This window comes from Triturus cristatus, chromosome 2_2, assembly GCF_964204655.1.
Source record: "Triturus cristatus chromosome 2_2, aTriCri1.1, whole genome shotgun sequence".
Taxonomy (NCBI): domain Eukaryota; kingdom Metazoa; phylum Chordata; class Amphibia; order Caudata; family Salamandridae; genus Triturus; species Triturus cristatus.
This window is the reverse complement of record NC_140582.1, coordinates 706,447,300-706,469,487: the sequence shown is the minus strand read 5'-3', so window position 1 is coordinate 706,469,487 and position 22,188 is coordinate 706,447,300. Positions and strand designations below refer to the sequence as shown.

Below are 22,188 nucleotides of genomic sequence, written 5' to 3'. Positions count from 1 at the left end.
AGAAGGCTGCGGGAGGAATCTGGGCCAGAACTGGACAGGGATTTGGAAGAGCTGCTAAAGAAAGCAAGGGCGTTGGTGGCCCTGAAGGGGAAAGCATGGATGGATGACCACATTGCAGAAGGGCCCGCTAGGAAGAAGTCAAAACCGTCGCAGGCAACAGCACCAACACCCCCCATATGACCAGGCAAGAAGGGACTTGCAGCCAACATGGCTGCCCCATCGAAACTCAGTGGCAGGGGGCCAAAGAAAACACCACAGCATTCCACTGCAGCCCCTAGACCAGGGGCAGGAGGCCCCAGCTCAAGGAATGGAGACAGGGGCAGGAGCAGGGCAACCACGCCACTGAAGGTGGTGACCGACTCGGACACCGAAGGGGGCAGCAGCGGCGATGAGGGGTCTGTGGCCTGCACGGCGGCCACCCAGGGAGCACGCAGCGGGCCGAGATCCACGGTGGACAGTGGACATGGTGAGCATCACGCACTACATGGATGGGCAGGTGGTGTGGTAAAGGGCAGGGACAAGCTGGTACAAGTAAGGAAGGACCTGGGCAAATTACGAATTAAGGCACACAATTAGGGGTAAGCCACAATGCAATGCAAGGGCGATGGCCCCTTCAGCCCCCCTGGCTACCGTACCAGAGGGGGGACCAACAAGAATTACAGGGCGAAGCGTCGGCTTATGTGCAGCCACACCCAGCCGCATGGATGCCTTGGTGACATTGGCCTGGGCCAGGATACGCATATGGAGAGGGACCCCATATAAATACAGGGCACAACGAAGAGGGCCAGGGGCCTGAGCAAAGGAAAGGACATAAAGGGCACCCAAAGGAGAAAGTAGGCGTTAGGCAAGAAAGCCCACAAGGCGAGAGGAGTAAGGAGGGCGCAGGGTCACAAAGGGCCACGCAAACCAAGCAGGGTGTCATGGCAGCACCAGAGGGAGACCACCCAGCCAAGGCCGGTACAGGGCAGGACCCGGGGGGAAGTCTGCAAGTGAGTACATACGCCCTACCCCGGGTGACCCGCCCACCACCACAAAACTCCTGGGGTTAGCAAACCTTATCCCACTAACAGTGAAGGAGAGGATTTGGCAAAAGGAATATATAGATATATTCTCTTTGCTGGAGGTGCGCCAAACAGGCTTAGACCTCACAGCTCATGATAAAAAAGATGAGGACAGAAGGTATAGACACAAGCCCAGAGTAGAGAAAACCATAGAGAACTGGCTAAGGGCCTTCAGGAATCTGGCATGCGTGTTCATAGAGAAGTTCCCCCAGAATGTGGCAGCACTAATCTTATATGAACAGAAAGTGCATGAAGCACAGCAGAAGTATCAGGGAGAAGCATGGCTGAAGTACGATGAAGGTTTCATGGAGAAGATGCAAACATGGCCGATAATGTAGTGGGACTGCCTGGACATGGAGGATTTCACTACGCACATGGTGGCAGCCAGGGAAGGCCTAGGTGCGTGAGCATCAACTTTTCGTCCCTCAGGGTTTAAAGGGAAATATGAAGGCCAAGGACAGGGTTTTAGGGGCAAAGGCCAGGCTGGCGGTAAAACAGGAAAAACCTGATTAGCATCATGTTGAAAATATGACAAAGAGGAATGTAAGTGGGGGACTGCATGCAGGTTTAAGCCAAGCTGCAGGACCTGTGGGGGGGACCATCCTGCTGTGCAATGCAGGCAGTCGTAAGGGGCGGGTACCAACAGAGACAAAGGCAACTCAAAGAAATAACGACCAGGGCGAGGCACCGCAAGAGGGGGGAGGGGTTGGCCAGGTGACCACCACTGCCCACTCTTATAAACACAAGTAGACTGAGATCCTTGTTACATAACTACCCGAGAAAGGCAGACAGACACCAATTGTCAGAAGGGTTCATGGCTGGTTTCCCTATCCCTTACAAAGGACCGGTGGCCCGCGAGGTAGCCGCAACCTAAAATCAGCCCATTCATTTCCCCTCCACTACCAAACATGAGAGTCTCACCATTAGGCGTGGTACCTAAGAAGGAAGCAGGCAAATACCGGCTCATACACCACCTTTCACACCCGCACGGGGACTCCATCAATGACTGGTTGGAACAGGTCAGCTGCTTGGTTGCTTACACCTCCCTGGACGATGCAGTAGACCTAATCAAACAGGCAGGGAAAGGGGCTCTATTGGCCAAAACAGATATAGAATCAGCTTTCCGCCTGTTACCAGTGCACCCAGACAGTTACCACCTCCTTGGTATTCAACTGGATGGAGACTATTACTTTGACAAATGCTTACCCATGGGCTGATCCATAACCTGCGCTTAGTTTTCTGGAATGGGAAATTGGAACGCACCACTCCGCGAGGGGCAGGTCCACTACTTAGATGACTTCCTGTTCATTGGTAGGGCAGGAACGGGGGATTGTTCAGACCGCCTCCGCCTTTTTGTGGACCTGATGGAAGAGTTGGGAGTCCGCTAGCTCCGGACAAAACCCAGGGCCCGACCGCCAAGCTTTCCTTCCGCGGGATAGAACTAAACTCTGGCCGGACCATGCAAACTACCACCAGAGAAGGTAGCTGAGCTATGCCAAATCATACGGCAGCTACGGTAGCAAAAAAAGGCAATGCTAGGCGAGATACAGCAGCTGCTGGGTAAACTGAACTTTGCAACCAGAGTAGTCCCCGCAGGGGGCCCCTTTGCCAGGCGCTAGGGGCATGTCACAGAAACACCACAGGTTCCGCCTTACACAAGGAATGAGGGAATACCTGGGGCAATGGGACACTTTCTTGGCCAAAATCAAAGGTACCCTCATGTGGCAGGAACATGGATGCGGGCGGACCAACTAGAACTTTACACTGATGCAGCAGGTGGCTAAGGTTTTGGGGCCATAATGGGGTCAGCCTGGGCAGCAGTAGCATGGCCAGCCAGCTGGCACCAGAAGGGGATCACTGGCAACATCACCTTACTAGAACTATTCCCCATCGTAGTGGGGTTCACCATATGGGGCCAGAAGCTGGGCAATAGACAGATAATCCTATGGTCAGATAACCATGCGGTGGTACAAGTGATCAACTTAGGAACAGCAAAATGCCCGGCAGTGGTCAAACTACTGCGTAAGCTAGTCGATTGCCAGCTGACAGCGAACATAGCAAAGTAAGGATGTGGAAATTCAGGATGAACTCCCTTATCCTTAATTTGCAGAGTATTCATCAGGATTTGATGTTTGGGGATCAATGTAAAGTGACTGCAGATGTGTAACCTCGAAATTCTCATAATTGTGCTCCTCAAGGTTCCCATCCAACCAACCCTGAGTTCAGCATAGTAACACTTTTTCAGAATTAATCAACAACACCACAAGATTGCATTTGGAGTTTGTGTCAGACATGTGAAGCACAGAACACAACCATTGCATTTGAATACAGCATGTAAAATAACAGAATTACTAGAAAGAGTGGGACAGGCATCAGATATCTAAAGGGAAATTGGTGTGGTAGTGTTCTCAGCAGCAGCAGCGGTTTCTGTCCAAGGGCGTCAGGGCACTGCCCCCTTTACATTGAAGCAATTTTCAAATCCAAGTGTTGAGCACGTCCTCGCGCTATGTTGATTTCTATGGAGGAATACAGTTGCTATGAATCCTTACCCCAATCCGCCTCTTCACAGCAAGGCCTTGCAAGATGCGTGGTGCCTGCTGTTCAGGGGCCACTGAACATTTAAATTAACATATTTGCAATGTCTGCCCCAACTGCCCTCCTCCCTAAAAGATTGTTGCACCAGATGCTACCAGCGCTAAAGCCGCCTGGTTGGCACCCTATAAATCACACTGGCGCAGTGTTGCCACACGTCACGATTGTTGCTGGCACTCCCGGCTCCCTCATTCTGCTCCTGCACAAATTCACACTGATGCCTTTGAAGTGTCTGTGGGCACCTGCGCCACATTCTCCTCGCATGATTGGAAATTAAAAAGAAATACCGCAAAAAAGAGTCTGAGCCAGTGTATTATAATCTCCTGAAATAGCACGATGTGCTCATTGCCAGAATTATTGCGTTCCCGTTACGGTTAAGGGATGTGCGTTTATTCTCCTGTTTCGCATTTTAAAAAAGAGCAGTTAACTGCATTTTAAGACTTTGATTGTTAACGTAATTACTGCAAGGAAATGGGGAGGCAGGAGAAAGCTGCCCCTACTTAACCTGAAAGTCTCCTACACGACTAGACATAAAATGTGCAATATCAGGACAAAAGAGGTGTGGCATGATGATCTATTCTATCCCAGTGTCACCACAGTTGCAATGTTTGATCTTGAAATGCTCACTTTTTGTGCTGCTTTGTCCACTTCTGCAGCTGTACATTTATAACGCAAATTTTGTCATCCAGTGAAGTTCATTCTGCTCATGATGTTTCTTTTAGAGGCCATGATGCTGTTTCGGGACACTGGTGGTGAATGGCATTCTTTAGACTTGTGGATACAAACAATATTTAACATGAAGATGTTTAACTAATGGACGATGGCAGAACAAGTTTGCAAGGATTATCGGAGCTCTGTTTATTTAAAGAAAACAGTTTCTTGTTTCAACCCAGTGTTTTACTGCCACCAAGTGTCAAGTTGAAATGAGATTTACTTATAGTAAAGATGAATTCCCAGTTTGTTTACTTAAATGCTATCTATTGGGAAATTCAATGTTCATAGCATACGTGGTTCAGTTTCCACATGTTATTCTCCCTTATGATAGGGACGTTTTTAGTCTTGTTTTAATGGGTAGCTGTATTTCATTTTCCCTTATATTAGGGATGGGTATGGGTTTGGTTCTAGTTCTTTCCCATAAAGCGTTAACGCAACCCCTGCACAGGGGTGGGTATGTGGTCTTGGTACACATTAAGCGGCACACGCGGCCTTTTTATTGAGGCGAGTTGGTGAGTGGGAGTCCTACTCACAGTTCCCATATTATAGGGATGGTCATGGTCTGGGTACTAGTCCTTTTCCATAGTGCGTAACACGCAGCCTTTACTAAGGTGAGTTATGGGTGTTGTTCCCATTAAAGGTTTACAGATTAGTTTCTTATGGTAACCCGGACGCGGGTCATGTTTTCTTGGTTTCCACCAGTTAACATAACATTTTACCCTCTCTGGGTTGGTTTAGATTTATGGGTACGGTTCCCCTACACAGGGTGTATCTTTTAGTTATGCGGTCCCATATTCATTGTTATAGTCTGAGACCCTTTCATTAGGGTGGTTTTTAGGGTTATAATCCCGAGTTTTTGTACCTCACAAGAGGAGTGAAGGTTTGCTTTTTGTCATCTTCACAACATAGGTGAGTTTCCTTATGCTAGGAACTGTGTTTTTCTTTTGTTCCCTTTCTTTAGGGATTGTACTATAGAGTTGGTATGTGTCGGATGGGTCCCATGTTTTTCTAGGTCAATCCTACTCAGGATGTGCATGCATGGGAGTTAGACTCGAATACAGTGGAAAGGTGGTTACCTTTTGTCTAACGCGATGACACTTTCTCATTTTTGTTTTTGGGAGAGGATGGGTTGTTGTACTCAATTTTCAGAATTGTTGTATTTTATCCGTTCTCTACTTTGAATGGTTCATTATCTCTCGTGATGTTCTTATTTGCACATCCCTGGTTTTGATTCATTCTTTTCTTGGGAAAATTTTGCTATGTTTGAGACTTGGCAGTATGTGCTTTATGCGGGTTTGTTCCCCTTTTGCTATACGCTACCTATTGTCTCAATCTATTGTATTTATTTAATTACTAGTGTATTTTCTTTTGTGTATGGCTTGCTCATATTGCATTGTTGCATTTCCATAGTACAAATGTCACTTTTGTTTTTCATTTTAAAAGAAGGGGGATATGTTATGCCCTGCATAGTAATTTCATATCTTGCAGTTTCCCAGTTCTCCTGCTGTTCAGCCACAGTGTGTGTTTGGAGTAGAATGTTGAGAATGCTGTGATGCATAGAACGTTGGGAGTCTGACTGGGTGAGAGATGACAGTTACAGATGGGCTGAGCAGCAGGCAGGCTGCTCCTGGTGGGGTTTAGATACTACCAAGGGAGTTTGATACTACAAAGGTGTTTGCTGTGACTTAGTACCAAGGACTGACCACTGGGCTAACCTACATTACCATATCCTGTTACCTGTACTATCTGTTTGATGTACCTGTGAACCTACTTGCTGTACAACTGGAATAAAGGTACTAAAAGATCTTACATGGCTAACAGCGTCTACTTCATGTGAGAGTACAACAAAGAGTGACTTTTACAGGTAGAAGAACCACATTGATATGGGTGAGTTAGGTTGAGTTCTGCCTTTGTTCCTCAGCCTGCATCGATAAAAAGGCCGTTCTTAGGTGAAATGTCAACACAGGTAACAAAGATGTTGAGACTTTCTCATTGGTGTGCTTCAAACGTGGCTGGCAACACAGACTCAGTTTTGCTGGGAATACTGTTTATGTGGTTGAGTTCAGTATTTATTTTGTTTAAGAATAAGTGTCAATGCCCAAAGCTCTGCTCAGAAGCCCAAGGCCGGCACTGGCAGGCTGAATACCATGGTTTCATACTCTGGAATTCACCTCATGTCTCCTTGATCCACTGCCCTTTTACATCAATAGTATATTTATTTATTTTATTTATTTATAAAGTTTTATATAACGCTAACCTGATCCTGAAGGATATCAGAGCGCTTTACAATTGTAGGCAGAGCATGGCAACAATTGCAGTACAGGCATCAAATGGAATACCAACCCAAACACATATCAAATAGGCATACCAAACAAAAAGGTTACAGTTGAAAGGGGTCAACAAAGAATAAGATAATAACTGGTACATAGCGAACTGGGAGGGGGGCAAATGATTAGTAAAGAAGAATAACAACCAGCGCATGGCTTAGGGTGTAAGTCCCACGCATTAAAGCAGACGATCCAAACCCTTTTAAGGTAAGAACTTGTTCATAAGGAATCTTTTTACTTCCAATGTGAAGGCAAACTTGGAGGAGATTTTGCATATTTCCGGTGGGAGAGAGCTCCAGATCTTCGGCGCAGAGCCAGAGAAAGCTCGGTGACACGTTCTCTTTGTGCGAAAGCTCTGTGGTTTCAGGAGGAGACAGTTAGCACTCCTAGAAGGTATACCCCCTCCGGATATTGAAATGGAGGGCTTTGTGAGACAGGCAGGCAATCTTTAGCTGTATTCTTGCTTCATAGGGTAACCAATTTAGGGATTTTAAGACTGGGGAGATGTGCACATTTCTTTTGGTACCCGTAAACGATCTGGCCGCAGCATTCAGTGGGGCTAAGGTATAGCTGGAGTGGCCACAGAGCGTAGCACTGCCATAGTCTAGCCACGGCAAAACAAGTGCTTGGACCACTTGCTTGAAGTCAGCTTGTGGGATTCCTGCGTATCCTCATCAGGTGATTCTCTCCCTTGCACACATTGCTAATATGATTCTTCAAGTTCAGATGCTTGTCCAGGGTGATTCCGAGAGATTTGGCTGAGTCAATAATGAGGGGGGGGGGGCAGTTGAAGGCAGTGAGGTGGTTCATCCAAAGGGGATGTGATACGGTGGAGAAATGAGAAGGAATTTCTGTTTTGGAGGTGTTGAGCAGGAGGTGGTTCTCAGTTAACCAGTTTTGAGTATTTATTAGGGTAGTGTTGAGTGACATGAGGTTATCCGTGGAGGAGATTTTCAGACAAAGTTGCGTATCATCCGCATACATATGGAAGAGAATGTCAGTGGAATTTGGTGCATCAGCTAATGGTTCCAAGAACAAGTTGAAGAGTATGGGGGATAATGCGGACCCTTGGGGGACCCCCATGGATACTGGTGATGGTTGGGAGAGAGAGTGGTTCGCCTTAACTCTTTGGGATCTGTGGTGGAGGAAGGACGAGAACCATTGCAGCACCGAACTAGAAAGGCCCATCCTGTGCTCCAATATGGATAGGAGGTTGTCATGATTAACAGTGTCAAATGCAGAGGAAAGGTCAAGAAGGATAAGGAGGCAAGATTCATTTTGGTCAAGCATTTTTAAAATGTCACCCATAACGTGAGTGAGAGCCGATTCAGTGCAGTGCCCACTCCGAAAGCCAGATTAATGTTGGTCCAGGAGATGGAAATTCTCGATGTGAGCACAGAGTTGAGATTGGATGCATTTTTCTAGGAGTTTGGCTAGAGTGGGTATGTTAGAAATAGGGTGGAAGATGTTAAGATCAGTACTATCTGCAGTAGGCTTTTTTAAGATAGGTGTTCCCTGAGTAGCTTTTAGGCAATCCGGGATCGTGCCTTGTGACAGAGACACATGGAAAATCTTTGTCCAGATGGGGGTGACAACATCCTTGATTTCTTTGAAGATGGAAGGTGGCAACAGATTGCTAAAATGATTAGAAGGGTGATACTCTGAAGGATCTTGTTAATGTCTCTTTCACTGAGGGGAGTGAAGATACCCCATGAGGCACTGTTCTTGGGGGGGCAGACCCACCAGATAGCAATACAGCCTTCCTGGGGTCAAGATCAATATTGATGAGTCTTGATTTCTCAGTAAAGAAGACAGCCAGGTCATCGCATCAACTTGGGCTGACTCCAGAGTCCGGGCGATTTGGTGCTTCCACCGATTGTTGTTTAACCAGCTCAAAAAGTTTCTTGGGCAATTAGCGGCTTGATTAAGTTGGGATCTGAAGTAGTCGGCCATAGCGATCTTGATATGTTTATTATTGGAGCTCCTTACCGATCTAAGGATTTTTAGCTGGTCCGAGGATGGTTTGGATCTCCAGGATCGTTCGATTGCCCTAAGGTTGCGGCGTTCCGAGTTTAAGTTGCAGTTGAACCACGGTGTGGAAATTTTTGTTGAGGCATTTTTTTGTTGGAGTGGAGCAATGCAATCCATGATGCTAGAGATAGTAGAGTTGTAGAAGTCAGTGAGTTCATGTACCTCAGACATGTTCACTTGGGAAGAGAGGGCACATTTACAGTGGGTTGCTAGACCAGCTGTATTGATATCTCTGAGGTCCCAAATATTCGACTTCATTGGTTGGGCCTTCCTCAGAGAGACCTCGATGTTGATATAAAAGAAGATGCTGTGATGATCAGACCAATCACAAGGGGTAATGGTATCCAGTGTGATGGTGTGACCTTTGGTGATGATGAGGTCCAGAATTTCTTTTTTATTATGAGTTTGGCCGGTCACAATGTTGAATCAACTTGTGATCACTTAAGAAGGATTTGAGACATGTTACGGCTTGGTCATTGGGGTTAGACCAGTGAAGGCTGAAATCACCGAGGAAGATTTGGGACAAAACGGATTCAACATTGCCAGAGAAGATTTCCATTAATTGGAAATCATCAGTAGGTTTCTGCTTTATCCCTTTGTGACAATTTTTTCGTCCTTCTCTTTCTCCTTCTATCCTCTTTGTGTGCTCTACCCTCACAGGTTCTCCGTAAATTATGATGATGAAAAATATGTAGGGGTGGCCAAAAAGGAGTACTGAGATGGATGGATGTCGTGGAGGAGGGCAGACATTACAACTGTGTTCATTTAAATGTGTTAAGTGGCCCCTGAACAGAGTGGTGCCGAAGCGTCAAGCTGCACCTACTAGAGACTAAAGTCCCATATCATAGTCCTGAGGCAAATGGCCTGTGGGTGCTACCCCCCCCCCCCCCCCCAAGCTCAGCCCATCACTCACAAACCTCACCAGCTGCCACTGCTTGATGTGTCTATGACCTGCATCATGGCACTCTCAGAGCCACGAAAACCCCAGTGATCACCGAGTAGCAGTGATGCATCATCATGGCACAGGCGGTGATGCTGGCAGCACTGGTCCTTCCCATATCAGTGTAGATCCTGTAAGTGACTTGTACAGCCTCAATTAAGGTCTTTTAGATTAATGATGATAGTAAAAGTTGTCATCAAACTATCAGTGGACCTTCAATTTACTTTGTGAAGAACAGTGGGGTCCTTAGTGAGAAAACTGCAAATCCATTAGAAGTACACCTTCATAAACCCATCCCGTGCATGAGGAACCAAGTGTGCTCACCCAAAACCTCAAGATTATTAAAATACAAGCAAGCACTTTCACAAAAATGACATTTCTTTTAAGAGAGAAGCAAAAACATGCAAAAACTCACATCCCGTAGCAATAGAAAGTTGCATATAAAAACAAGCACTGGCACTGGTTTTACGTATGCAAGATCTATTGGCTTTGCCAATGTTTTTTTTTATGTTGCACAGTGATGTGAGCTACAAGGCTTAAAATAAAGAAATGTGATATGATGTGGCCAGTCTGTGTATTAGCTCTATTTTCTAATTTAATTTAAGCTATGCGTGGTTAGACGCCCTTTTAATGTTTTTCGCCTTGCTTTTTGTTTTTCTTTACTTTTGTTGATATTTATGTAAAAAAGGGTGTATCCTGACTTCCCTTATGTGCAGCCTGATCTCCTGTCATTTAGCGGAGCCCCTGCGGGCCAGTCATTGTTTTTTGAACTGCTTGATCATTTCTGAATACTAGCGGCCGGCCCAGGAGGTTGTAGGCCCGTGCTTGTAACCTTTTTCTCTGCACAATAAAAATTTTTAACAAAAAAAATGCTTAAATAATTTAAGCTATGCACGTACAAACAAGTTAAAATAGTTTTTTCCTTATACTTAATATGCAGTATTCTTGAACAAATGCCCATTGCAGTTATCAGCATGTCAAATTGTAGCTAGCTGGAACACTGAACATGGTGAGACTGTGGTCTTACGGTCAGAGCTGCTGACTTTGGTGCTGGGCAATCAGCTCTAGCTCTTCATGTTCATTGAAGGTTAAGTTACTTTATCATTTGTACAGCTGAATTGCATGAATGATGTATTTTGCAAGAATGTAAAGTAGTTAGGTTAAGTGTTAATAGGAAAATGATATGTGGCCTTTCCTTTTCAGAGACCACTTTGTCATCTGGAACCTTGATACTGGATTTATCAAAGAGCGAATAAGGGCGGATTACAAAGACAGGCCCTCCTTTCGAAATGGACTTACTGACCAAGATCAGCCAATTCCAGAGGCTAACGCAAGAAGAAGGAAAGCAAAAGACAGTACAGGTATTAGTGTGTGTGTGTGTATGTATGTGTGTGTGTGTGTGTGTGTGAGCGTGTGTGTGTGTGAGCGTGTGTGTATATGTGTGTGTGTATAAGTGAGCATGTGTGTGTGTGTGTGTGTGTGTATATATATATATATATATATATAAAATAATGTTTGCATTTGTATACCACTAATTCACTGCAATGCATTAATGCATGTTACCAAGAGCTAGTATATGCGACTGATCAATTGACAATAAACCAGTGTATCAGTAAAATATGTAAACAGTCACAGTGGGGGCATTGAGATTGGTTGGGCACCAAATCCAGTATAATCTGTAACAGTACAACAGTACTGCAGTAGGAACAGCTGATGGTATGAGATTATAACAGTTTGAAATGGGTTAAAATACTTAGATTAATTGAGGATTGTCTCATTCAGGTGTAAATGGAAGAGGTGTGTTGCAGCAATTTCCTGAATGTCAGGAAAGATGGTGCTGGTCCTAGATCTGCAGGCAGCTAATTCCATACGGACACTGCTGCACCAGAGAACGATTTATTTTGCATGTGCTTTGTTTTAAATGTTGGTGTTTAGAAGGAAATTAAGGATCCACGTGTCAGGACATTTTGTCCTCCTAAGATGTTAAGTAGTTCAGCTGAGTATGGGGACACATTTTGATAGATGCCTTTGTAGTTGCGTCACCCTATTTTGAATTTGATCCTTGCAGTGATGGGAAGTCAATGTAATTCATTATGAATGGGTGTGATAGAAATATATTTCCATAACAAAAACCGTAGATGAGTGGTTGAGTAAAGTGCCGCTTTGATGGCAGCCTGTGAGAATTGTGGGATAGCAAACAGGATGGCGTCTCTAGAATCAAGTCAAGAAAGTACAAGTTCTTGATTTTTAGGTAGACTGGAGGAGGAGTGTTTGAAGTGAAGTAGATGGAAGTTAGAAAGCTTGGTGATTCCCCTCATCTATGGGATGAGGTATAGAAAACTCCTTTGAGGATATCAGTCAAGTTTAGGTCAAATATGTTTCTGTATATGCAGGGGAAAAGCATAAATGTACCCTTTAGAGACAGGAAGTTGTGGGTTGGCCAGACTTTAAGTATGGTAAGAATGTGGTGGAGGTTGAGGATGACATGTACAGAAGAGGTTTTGATGTAGAGTTGTATATTCTGCCTACAAATGGACCCGTTTCTCCAAGCCAATAGGAGTCTGCAGTATTTTTTTCCACATAAAGAGGGTAATTCTCTTTGAAAATATGTTTCTTCTGTTGTCTACAGTAGCTATTCAGACACTGTGCAACAGATTGTCCACAAAGAATTCGATGCCCTAGCATTATTTAGTATAAAGATACCACTCTACAACATTATGATTAGACAAAGCAAGCCACAGACGTGTATACTCTGTCTCCCAAGTTTCTTCTAAATGTCTCCCCTTGCCAGTCACAGACAGACGTTTTCCATAGGAGCTCACATTCACCAAATGTCTAGTACCATGTATGTTAAATTATGTAACTCATTGGCAACCTGGAACTCTGTTCCACTAACTCACTGAATTTTTCCTTGCCCATTCAAGAAACTGTTAAAAACATATTTATTTAACCACAATGTGACATCATTTGGTCTGTTTGGTTATCTAGTTCTATGACATTACAGTAGACGTATGCTGTAGAGATAACCTTTAGAATAATATAATGTTTAACTAGTCAAACGTTTCTAGAAATAAGTATTGCATAGCATAAAGTCATACAACGAGAATAAGGCACAGAATGTAAAGCACAGAGGTCTAAACTTCTCCTATCCTAAAGAAGTATCAGCATAGTGTGCATACTAAGCCACAGAACATTGCCTAGTTATACCCCCAAAGATCCTCCTGAATTATTGTCATGGACCCAATTAAAGACCTTTTCTTCAAACAATATTCTCTTTGGCAAAACACACTCCTAGTTCCTTCTTCTTTGATGTATGTTTCGAAAACACATCCCTAACCCTTTCTTCTTTGATCCACATAGTTCGAGGCGAACTTGAATTGATGCCTTCATTCCACACGGACAGTAAGCCTCCCTTCTGGACGTAATTTCTATCGCTCTGAGGTTTAGGCTGAAGGCACTGCGAGTTTCTCACAGTGCTTGTCAGTGAGTTAAATAAAATAATTCAAAAAAAGATTCAGTTACCTACTGCCTCGTGTTTGGTGCTCCTTTTCTTCCTCTTGGCTGTTGGTGGCTCGAGCTACCAAAATTTATCTGAGGATACAATATCCTAGTAGTCAGAATTCCGATATCCGTGCTAACAGAAGTTATCACACATGTTGAAAGTTAACAGACAACTCATAATGGGGGCCTATGAATTTGTATATCCTTTCTTTCTTTCATAACAAAGTATATTAATCAAGGTATGCTATTAAATGCCTGAGTGGTGGTGGTGTATGCCGGAGTGCTTCCGATACAGCTCTCACTTTTGTTCAAATACTCCAAGGTGCAGCAAATGGAGTTAGGCTGATTTTCAGATATCTCCTTGCTACGCCAATATCACTTTTCACTCCCACCTTTTTGTCCCCATCTTTATTGACCTGGTGTAACTTTCTCCCTCTCCACGTTGAAGGTGATAGTTGCCCACTTCTCATCTGCCTGGTGACGCCTGTTGCTAATTATAATGCCATGAGGCCGAACGTGCCAGCCTTTCAACTGTGCTTCTAAAACATGACCAGGACTGCACAACTCTGCCAATAGTGCTGATTAGATTCATCCCTGGCTGCTTCAAAATGCCATTGGTCTTGTGAAATAGTCTATAGGAGCACAATGTGCTGATGAAGGTGCATCCAGGACCGGCAATCGAAACGCATTTGATAAAATGCAGAGATTTTTGTTCTTGTTTCTACTTCACTATAACATGCTGCCATCAATGTATCCCTCATTGAATGAAGTCTTGTTACTTGCTTGACTGGTGAAGTTTGAGCTCCTTGAAAATGCTAAGGTAACTTAATTCACTGTGCCTAAATTGACATGCGCATCCTATTCTGTGTATACCAGAGTTAGCAAACTTTCAACACGGGGTTCCACTGCCCCACAGGCTCTGCCATTGGATGTGTCACGTGTAGTTAGTTACACTGATGTATATGGTGACAGACCGTCCACCTGGTTGGGGTGGCTGGTCTTCTTTTCAGAGGTGACAGCACCAAGAAAGACGGTCATGCAGCTCTTGGCAGTCTTCCTTGCAGTGGGCTAACAAGTGTCCCAAACATACTGGAGAAGTCTCCAAACATGCCATCCAAGTTTGGTATTTGAAATGTATCATCCTCTTAAGAGGTACATTTGCATTACATTGCATTGTAGCACCCCCCTGTGCATACAGGATGGCTGATATTTCATCATGGTAGAATTGCCGTTATTGAGTTATCCTTTGCGGTGACTCTCTCCATAGAGGCGGAACCAACCTCAATGGAAAACCAGTTGTTGGCATGGCAGCCATTGTGTAATAAAGTAAATCTTTCTCTGGTATTTGGGTGGAGGTAGGACTCCTGCCCAATGATGGGTTCACTTAACTTAATTGAGACTGTGAGAGTTTATACAAGTCTGTGACTCTTGTCCCCACTAAGGCAATCACTATTGTGGTAGGTAATACAGTAAGCAAATACAAATCATGGCAGGTGCAGTAGTTACCTAATGGTTTTAACCTCCCAGTTATATGGTCCACACCTTGCAATGCGCGATAGTGCAGTAATACCACATGCTTTCCCACCTTCCTTGCACCAAAACTCAGAATGTTGAGGCGTTTCGCTCCACAACTTTTACCAGCTTTAACTAGGTGAACTTGTAGGGGCTGGAAAGTGTCGTATTTTTGCACTAGCTGTATTTCTAACTGTGATTGTAAAAATAGAAATAATTATTACAAAAACCCGATTTGTAAATATATAGACATAAGCGTACATAGATAAACATAAAGGGCCTCATGTAGGTAGCCAAATACCGGTCGGTAACGGCCGATTTTCGGTAAATATGCCGTTACCGACCGGTATTCAGACAAGTGAGATGTAGGAGTCCAAAAACCACTTTTCGGTAAATATGAGGCGGTAAATACCGATTCATATTTACCGAATCAGAGTTACCGAATACACAATTAACGAATCGGTAAATATGAAGTGGTAAATATGAAGTGGTAAAAATTAAAATGACATGTAGGAGCACTCGGTAATTAAGAAATCCAAGAAAATCGGTAAATAAGAGTCGGTAATTAACACGGATTGAAAGCAGGTGGTAACCATCAACAGTGCAGATAAGCAATCCCAAAATGCAACAGCGTGGACAACATGGCCGCTATGTACGTCATTGCAAGGCGCCTACGTCTACAGGCAGCAGGACTGAGGGTTTGGCGACGGGAGGAACGCATCTACAGACAGCGCATCACACTATTCCAGCTGACTGATGCAGAGATACATGAGAGGTACAGGCTACACCCCGAAACCATCATGGACTTAATCAGGGACCTTCACCCACTCCTGGACCAGCCAATAAGAAGGGCGCACGCCATACCCCCACATGTGCAGGTGCTCTGCAGCCTACATCTGCTGGCATCCGGCAGTTATCAGGTGGTGACAGCTGCGGTGGGTGGGGTATCCCAGAGTTGCCTGTCACGTTTCTTCATGAAGTTCCTGGATGCCATGATGCAGAGAATGCACCACTACATAAGCTTCCCAAACACACAGGCTGCACTGCAGAAAACAAAAACAGACTTTTATCACATGGCACAGTTCCCCCATGTCATCGGCTGTATTGATGGTACACACATCCCAATCTGTCCACCAGCTGACACAGAGCACATCTACAGGAACAGGAAGTCCACCCACTCCATCAATGTGCAGGTGATCTGTGATGCAGGGAACATCATCACAGATATTGTTGCAAAGTTTCCTGGGAGCACCCACGACTCTTACATCTTCCAGAATAGTGGGATCTACACACGACTGAGTGCCGGAGAATTCGGAGAGGGATACCTGCTAGGTAAGTAACAGTGACGCCCCTTGAAACCTGCAAATCATAGTGTATAGAGGCATGTTACTGATGGTTCCCTTTTACTCATCTAGGCGACAGTGCATATGCATGCCGGTCATTCATCCTCACTCCCTACCTACACCCAGCAACCCAGAGTGAGAGACGATACAACGTGGCACACAAAACAACACGCAATGTGGTGGAGCGCACGTTTGGACTACTGAAGAGCAGGTTCCGCTGCCTGCACAAGAGCGGAGGCGCACGCCAGTACAAACCCATCACCTGCTGCAAGATTATTGCCACTTGTGCAATGCTGCACAACCTTGCCACGAAAAAAGGTACAGATGTGGAACTAACATATTTTGAGGACAACGAGGATGAGTCAGGCCAGCCAGAGGGCAACGCAGCTAGAGTGCCAACTGCAATCGATGGGAGAGAGAGACGGGCAGAGATCACATGCAACTATTTCTGAGTAAGTGAGGGGACACAGCGAGTTGTGAGAAGTCATGACGTAGTTTTAATGTGGCACCACGCCATGAACACATGAACAAGCCAATCTGGCAATATCCCATCTATACAAGGAGTAAGTCCAGGGTTACGTCACCCAATGGGAAGTGGCTAAGCAGGGCTACATCAATGTTTGCGCATACGCGCTGCAGTGGTGGATTGCACGGCCTGTGCATCCTCACTAGAGCCAACCCCAAGCCGCCTGCTGCTCCTGCGTGCTTCTGGGACGGGGGGTGTGATGCTGCTCCTGCTGCTGGTGTCGATGCTCTCCGCAGCATCCCCTGCAGCAGTTGTCGACGCCTGACTAGTCAATAGCACCCCTAGTGCACTTGTCACCTGCACCATCCCCCGAGACAGGTCGCTGCAGCACTGTGTTAGGCCCTCCTGCATCGTCACAGAGCGCCGGCACAGTAGAGAAGTCGCAGTTGCCAGACGGTTGAGTGCCCTGCTGGTAGTGTCCCTTCTCTGGCGTTCCCGGCGCCGTGCTTCGATGTCAGCATCTAATTTGCTGCACAACTGCTGGATTGACTGGGACATGTCCCGAATGCCCGCAGCCATGCCGCTAATGTATTGTCCATGTTGACTAATGTTGTCTTCATCACCCGCATGTGCCTCTGGACTGACATGACTGCCTTTGATTGCAGGCGCTGTTGCTTCAACATTTGGCCCTCGAGACCCAAGAAGACACCATGGCCGTCAATGGATGCTGGTGGACTCTGGACACGCGACCTGCGGCGCCCTCTTGCTCCCGTCTGTGCTGCCTGTGAGGTGTGGGGCACAGTGGCATGGCTCCCTTCCTGGGGCCTGGTGCGGTCTTCTGGGCCCATGCTGTCGTCTGACGAGGTGTCTAAGGCTCGTAGCCTGGCTGCTGGACGCCTCCTCATTCTCACACCTGCAAGCGGAGATGTGGCCGGTGATTCGAACATGAGTGGCAATGCTGGCTCTGGTTGAGGTGATGCTGGCTCTCGGTGAGGTGATGCTGGCTCTGGGTGCGGCGAGGCTGGCTGTGTTGGTGGTGCGGCTGCCAGTGGGCCTGCTCCCTGGTCTGAACTTGTGCTGGCTAGAGGTGATATTTGTGGCCGGTGTGCCGTCTCTCCTGCAGCATGCCCTGTCCTGCATGATGTCACATCTGTGGACAGAAATACAACATTGGCTCAGTGTCCCCGAAGGGCTGCATTGCAAGCGTCACAATAAATCATTTCACATTCCTAAATGTCCTCTGTCTCCTTGTGCCTCGAGTGCGTGACATGCCTTGTTGCCCTGTAACATTTACGTCATGGTTAGTGTTACCCTGACTACATCTCCCGGAATGCATTGCCTGTCTGCACTGACACGTGTGGACTGCTGTGTGATTCTCGTTTCACAATGGGGGATGTGGGATAGGGGTGGGGGGGCTACATTGCTGTGCTTTCGTCTTACCTTGGTGTGTTGCGGCTCTGGCAGAGCTGTCGGCGTCCCCGAGGCCCACGACGCTCTCTTGCTCGATTGTGGCCGCCACCAGCTCCTCCAGTTCGGTGAGGGCAGGTGCCCTGTTGGTTCCACCTCCGGTCTGGCTGGCCTCCTTCTGGATGTCGCCCATCTTCCTCTTGGTTACAATCCTCAGGTCATACCAGCGCTTTTTGAGGACCTCAATGTCCCTGTGGGTCACTCCCACAGCATTGACCTGCGCCTGGATGGCCAGCCATATGTTGCGCTTTTCAGCCTCAGGCACTTGCAGGGACTGCCTTCCAAACAGCTTCTGGTGCTGCTTCACCACCTCCTCCACCAGCACCTGGAGTTCCTTGGGGCTAAATTTCAGCTTCCTCCTCCTTTCCCCTCCGTCTCTCTGTGTTCTCTGGCTGGACATGCTGTTCGTTTTCCCGCTCGCACAGGCAACGGCTCCCTGCCTCTCCTCTGCACTCAAAGCCTCTCCAGGGTCGGCTAATTATGTACACCTGCCTGGGTGTGGCCACTTCCTGGTTGGGTGGGCTGTCGTTGCACAGGATTAGCTGTTTCGTCAAGTCATGTGATTTTATTTACCGAATCCGTACATACCGATTCGGTATTTTCCGATTCGGTAAATACCACCTCGGTATTTTCCGAATCGGTAAATACCACCTCGGTATTTACCGATTCGGTGAATTCCGATTCGTGATTACCGAATGTTACCGAATCGGTAACTGTTACCGAATTTTTACCTACATATAACTTACCGATTCTAATTTACCGATTCGGTACGGCTCGGTATTTAAGAACCGGTAAAATTTATTTACCTACATGAGGCCCAAAATGTGGGGTGGGGCCATGACTCACATGAGGCAAAGTCTCGAGTGGGTAATGATGGCTCTCATCTCCCTCAATAGTGCTAATAAATAGCATGTGCATACAGGGTTTATGCCATGCCATTATGTATGTGCATTTGTTTTAACGAAAGATATTTAAACAAAACAAGGCTGGAAGGGGATAAATCTGTTCAGTAAGGTAAAACCACGTTGAAGAGACCATGTCATTATAGAAAGAGTTGAGTTCCTGTTTGTACCCTGCAATCTGTGAGATAGAAAATAATGATTTTCTTATGTAAATTTCATGTTAATGTGGTAAGAAACTGACATTTGAACTTTGCACTGTACTACTAAATGTGTGAATGTGTGTTTATTAGCACAGTTCCTTAAAATAACATGAATTATGGTACCACATTTATTTTCACTGCCGTGGCATGCATGCCTGTATATGTGTGTAGTGCTTTAAAAAACTCCCTTTTCTTCACATGGAGCCAGTGGAGAGATCTGAGTGCAGAGGTAATATGATGCATTGAAAACGGAGAGGGGTGGGGGGATAGAGAGAGTTGAATAGGCAGCTAGAAAGACAAGAAGACACATACACACAGAGGCAGAAAAAGAGACTGATATTTGAATTGAAACTGTATTTTCATATTATTTTAAACCTTGTACTTTGTCAATACTGCTTTTAATAGTTAAATTACGAGTCACTTCCTTTGCTCCATGCTAGCATTCGATTTCACAGTTTGCATATGAAGATAAACATACCCATATCATAATTAGTCATTTACAATTCATGATAGAATGCTCACTACATGTGTCAGAAGCAGAGTGGAAAACTGTTGAAAAGGAGGGATTTAAAAGGACAACTCAATACTATCTGAGATTACAAAAACTTTATTTTTGTGCACTGTAGGATTATTTTCTACTGGACTTGCTAGCATATTTCGATTCTGAACACAGGGAGTATGCTAAACACCTCTCAAGCATGTGTTTGGACAAGTAAAACGTGACTATCCCTATTGACATATAATTTTAGGGACAGCCACAGTACAGTGGCACATAAACTGCATCACTGACATACAGTTCAAATGTAAGCTACAGTGTGGATTTGCCCCACCCACATGAGTGATTACACGTATAGTTTCAGAGCTCCTCCTGCAGCCCTCACTGGAGCAAGCTAAGCAGCAACAAGCACATTTCATAATAAACGCAGTTGACATGTTTAATATCTTACTTCTAACAAAAGCTAAGTCATCTGTAAATATTGTCTTGCAGTCCACATGGCCTAGATGTTTAATGTGTAGAAGTGAGAGTTACCAAACATGAGTATGGCATGTTGCATCGGTAATAGAATTCAAAAGCGCTGTTTAGTATGTAGGCTGTAGTACCTTTTTTTGAGGGGGGAATGATAATTTTAAGTATGATACTCATGTTCCCATAACTTGGCTTAGGGAAGGACTAGTAAGTCCATCTTCCTGGCAATCTGCTATTTATTACAAAATGTAATATAATGGTGATCACAGGTTTGGTGTATATTCCCCAAATATGATCTCTATAAAAGCTATGGTTTGCCACCTGAGTCCCAACAGCCTCCTAATTGAATCAGGCAGGCACCTACTGACACCAGTGATTGTAATTAGATTTCCCCAGACCAGAGAGGAAGTCTGAATAATACTCATTAGGGACCTCCTAAGGAATAAATGGCTTTTTGGTGGCAGGTGCCTGCTGGAAGAATCCTGGTAGTAATCTGGGGGTGGGGTAATTACAGGGACATTCACCTCCATTTATCCAAGACATTTGGGGAGATTGGAAAGAACTATTACACCAACTGACCACACAAATGACATTCAGAAGCTACAATAGTAATGCATTTATGCTACTGGTGTGGACCTGTCTTTGATGCCGGCCTTCTCTTAGTTGTGGCGACTCCTTTCACCCCAGGGAGTGCCCTGGGCATAGATTCAGTCTGGGTAGGATTTGCAATGGAGGAAGAGATTGGCTCATCATTTGAATTGAGGGATTTTCTGCATGTGGGAAATTTCTTGTGGTACTCATGGGACATATACCCAATCATTATTTAGCTGACTGGTGCTCTATGGAAGTTGGCATGAAAAGTCACTGAGTAACCCTCACCCCATAGGCCAACATAAAATGTTACCTTCCCATTGTTTCTAAGTGGTGTCTTTGACATTTACGTCAAGAATTTCTAAATGTTGACATTTTGGATGTGTTTTATGTATTGATTTTTTTCTTCTGTTCTAAATTTCTTTTGAATTTTATTTTTACTGCTTGTTTTCCTGACTTTAATGTGGCTTGGTACTACTTAAATATTTCCCTTGCGTTTTCTCTGAGAGAAGTCTATTCCTTGGAGCCATAGCTTCAAGGATGTACCTGGGATTCCTCACTGACACCTGCTCTTTACTTTTTTGCAACAGAGTCCTTTAATTTTATGAGCACTTATCCTTGCCCCCCCCCTATTTAATAATCCATAAATAAGCAATAATGTACATATCAGATGGTTCACAAAAGAACGTGTGTATTTCTCTGTTGTTGCATCTGTCTGGCTAACATGGTTCTGCCCTCAAGAAATCATATATTTAAGCTTTAAAGAAGGGAAAAGGCTACAAGGGCTGTGATGCACCAGTACGGCAGTTTAAAAAGCAGGATTGGAGTGAAAAGTGGATAATGGTTGCAGTGTCACAGAGTGTGACATAGTAAACAGCTGGTCAGGACAGGGCTGCCTAGTTCTACAATGGTGGAATCCTGATAAACATTGGGGCACAGTAAGCAGCTATATTGAGGCCAAGATCAGAAATACATGTTTCTGGTGCTTTCACCCCCCTCTCAGATGAATCACCACCACACACTGTCAGTACTTTACAGGCACTGGGGAAAGCCCAGCCAAACCCTGTTAGCAAAGTTCACAATGTAAGTCGAAGGCAGATAGAGTAGAAGTTCACTTACCACAAATTTAAAAAATTGTATTAAGAAGAACTGATATAAACTGAAGTAGCATTGCTAGGTAAAGAAGGTATGCAAGTTCTTAAGGCCAAGCCCAAGTGCTACAGGCCAAGGAGGTTGACATTGCTGTGGCTAGAAACTCTCAACTAAAACTATTTTTTATGTTTTATTTATATTTAATTTTCTACTGTCATCCTACTAATTATGGTCTGCAGGCACTTTCCAAACATACCTTAGGCAGGTGATTTACAGAGGATGAGTTGTCATGGTCTGTTTTAATTTGTGTTTTATTTATTTGCTTATTCTTCTAAAGTGCCACTGCATAGGTAGGTATTCAAGCACGTTACAGAGAACTGTAGTTACATATGCAAGGTATGTTCACACACATCAAGTTAAATTAGGGTACAAAGAGAGTGGGAGAAGAAAAGAGAAGGGGAGGAGAGGAGAGAAAGCGAAGG

General features: G+C 45.1%; 2 protein-coding genes across 2 annotated transcripts in view; one reads left to right on the top strand and one right to left on the bottom strand.

Moving 5' to 3' along the window:
* Positions 1 to 22,188, top strand: part of LOC146862667 (uncharacterized) — a 457,539-nt gene that overhangs the window by 367,305 nt on the left and 68,046 nt on the right. Inside the window, exon 28 of the mRNA XM_085641888.1 lies at positions 10,869 to 11,026. Coding sequence (XP_085498014.1) covers positions 10,869 to 11,026 — 158 coding nt within the window. The remainder of the gene's footprint in view (positions 1 to 10,868; positions 11,027 to 22,188) is intronic.
* LOC146862668 (t-SNARE domain-containing protein 1-like) lies at positions 13,575 to 18,354 on the bottom strand. Its single transcript, XM_085643397.1, has 3 exons — positions 17,928 to 18,354; positions 17,560 to 17,637; positions 13,575 to 13,705 (listed from the first exon to the last, which is right to left on the bottom strand). The coding sequence occupies exons 1-3, from the start codon at positions 18,352 to 18,354 to the stop codon at positions 13,575 to 13,577; spliced, it is 636 nt and encodes a 211-aa protein (XP_085499523.1).

Bases quoted from the DNA above. Each gene is read 5' to 3' on its own strand.
- LOC146862668 (XM_085643397.1), bottom strand. From the start codon at position 18,354: ATGTCCAGCCAGAGAACACAGAGAGACGGAGGGGAAAGGAGGAGGAAG. The intron at 17,638-17,927 runs GTAAGACGAAAG...TTCTGTCCACAG, and splicing joins CAGAGCCGCAACACACCAAG to ATGTGACATCATGCAGGACA. The intron at 13,706-17,559 runs GTTCAGACCAGG...GTCATGTTTTAG, and splicing joins ATCACCTCTAGCCAGCACAA to AAGCACAGTTGAAAGGCTGG.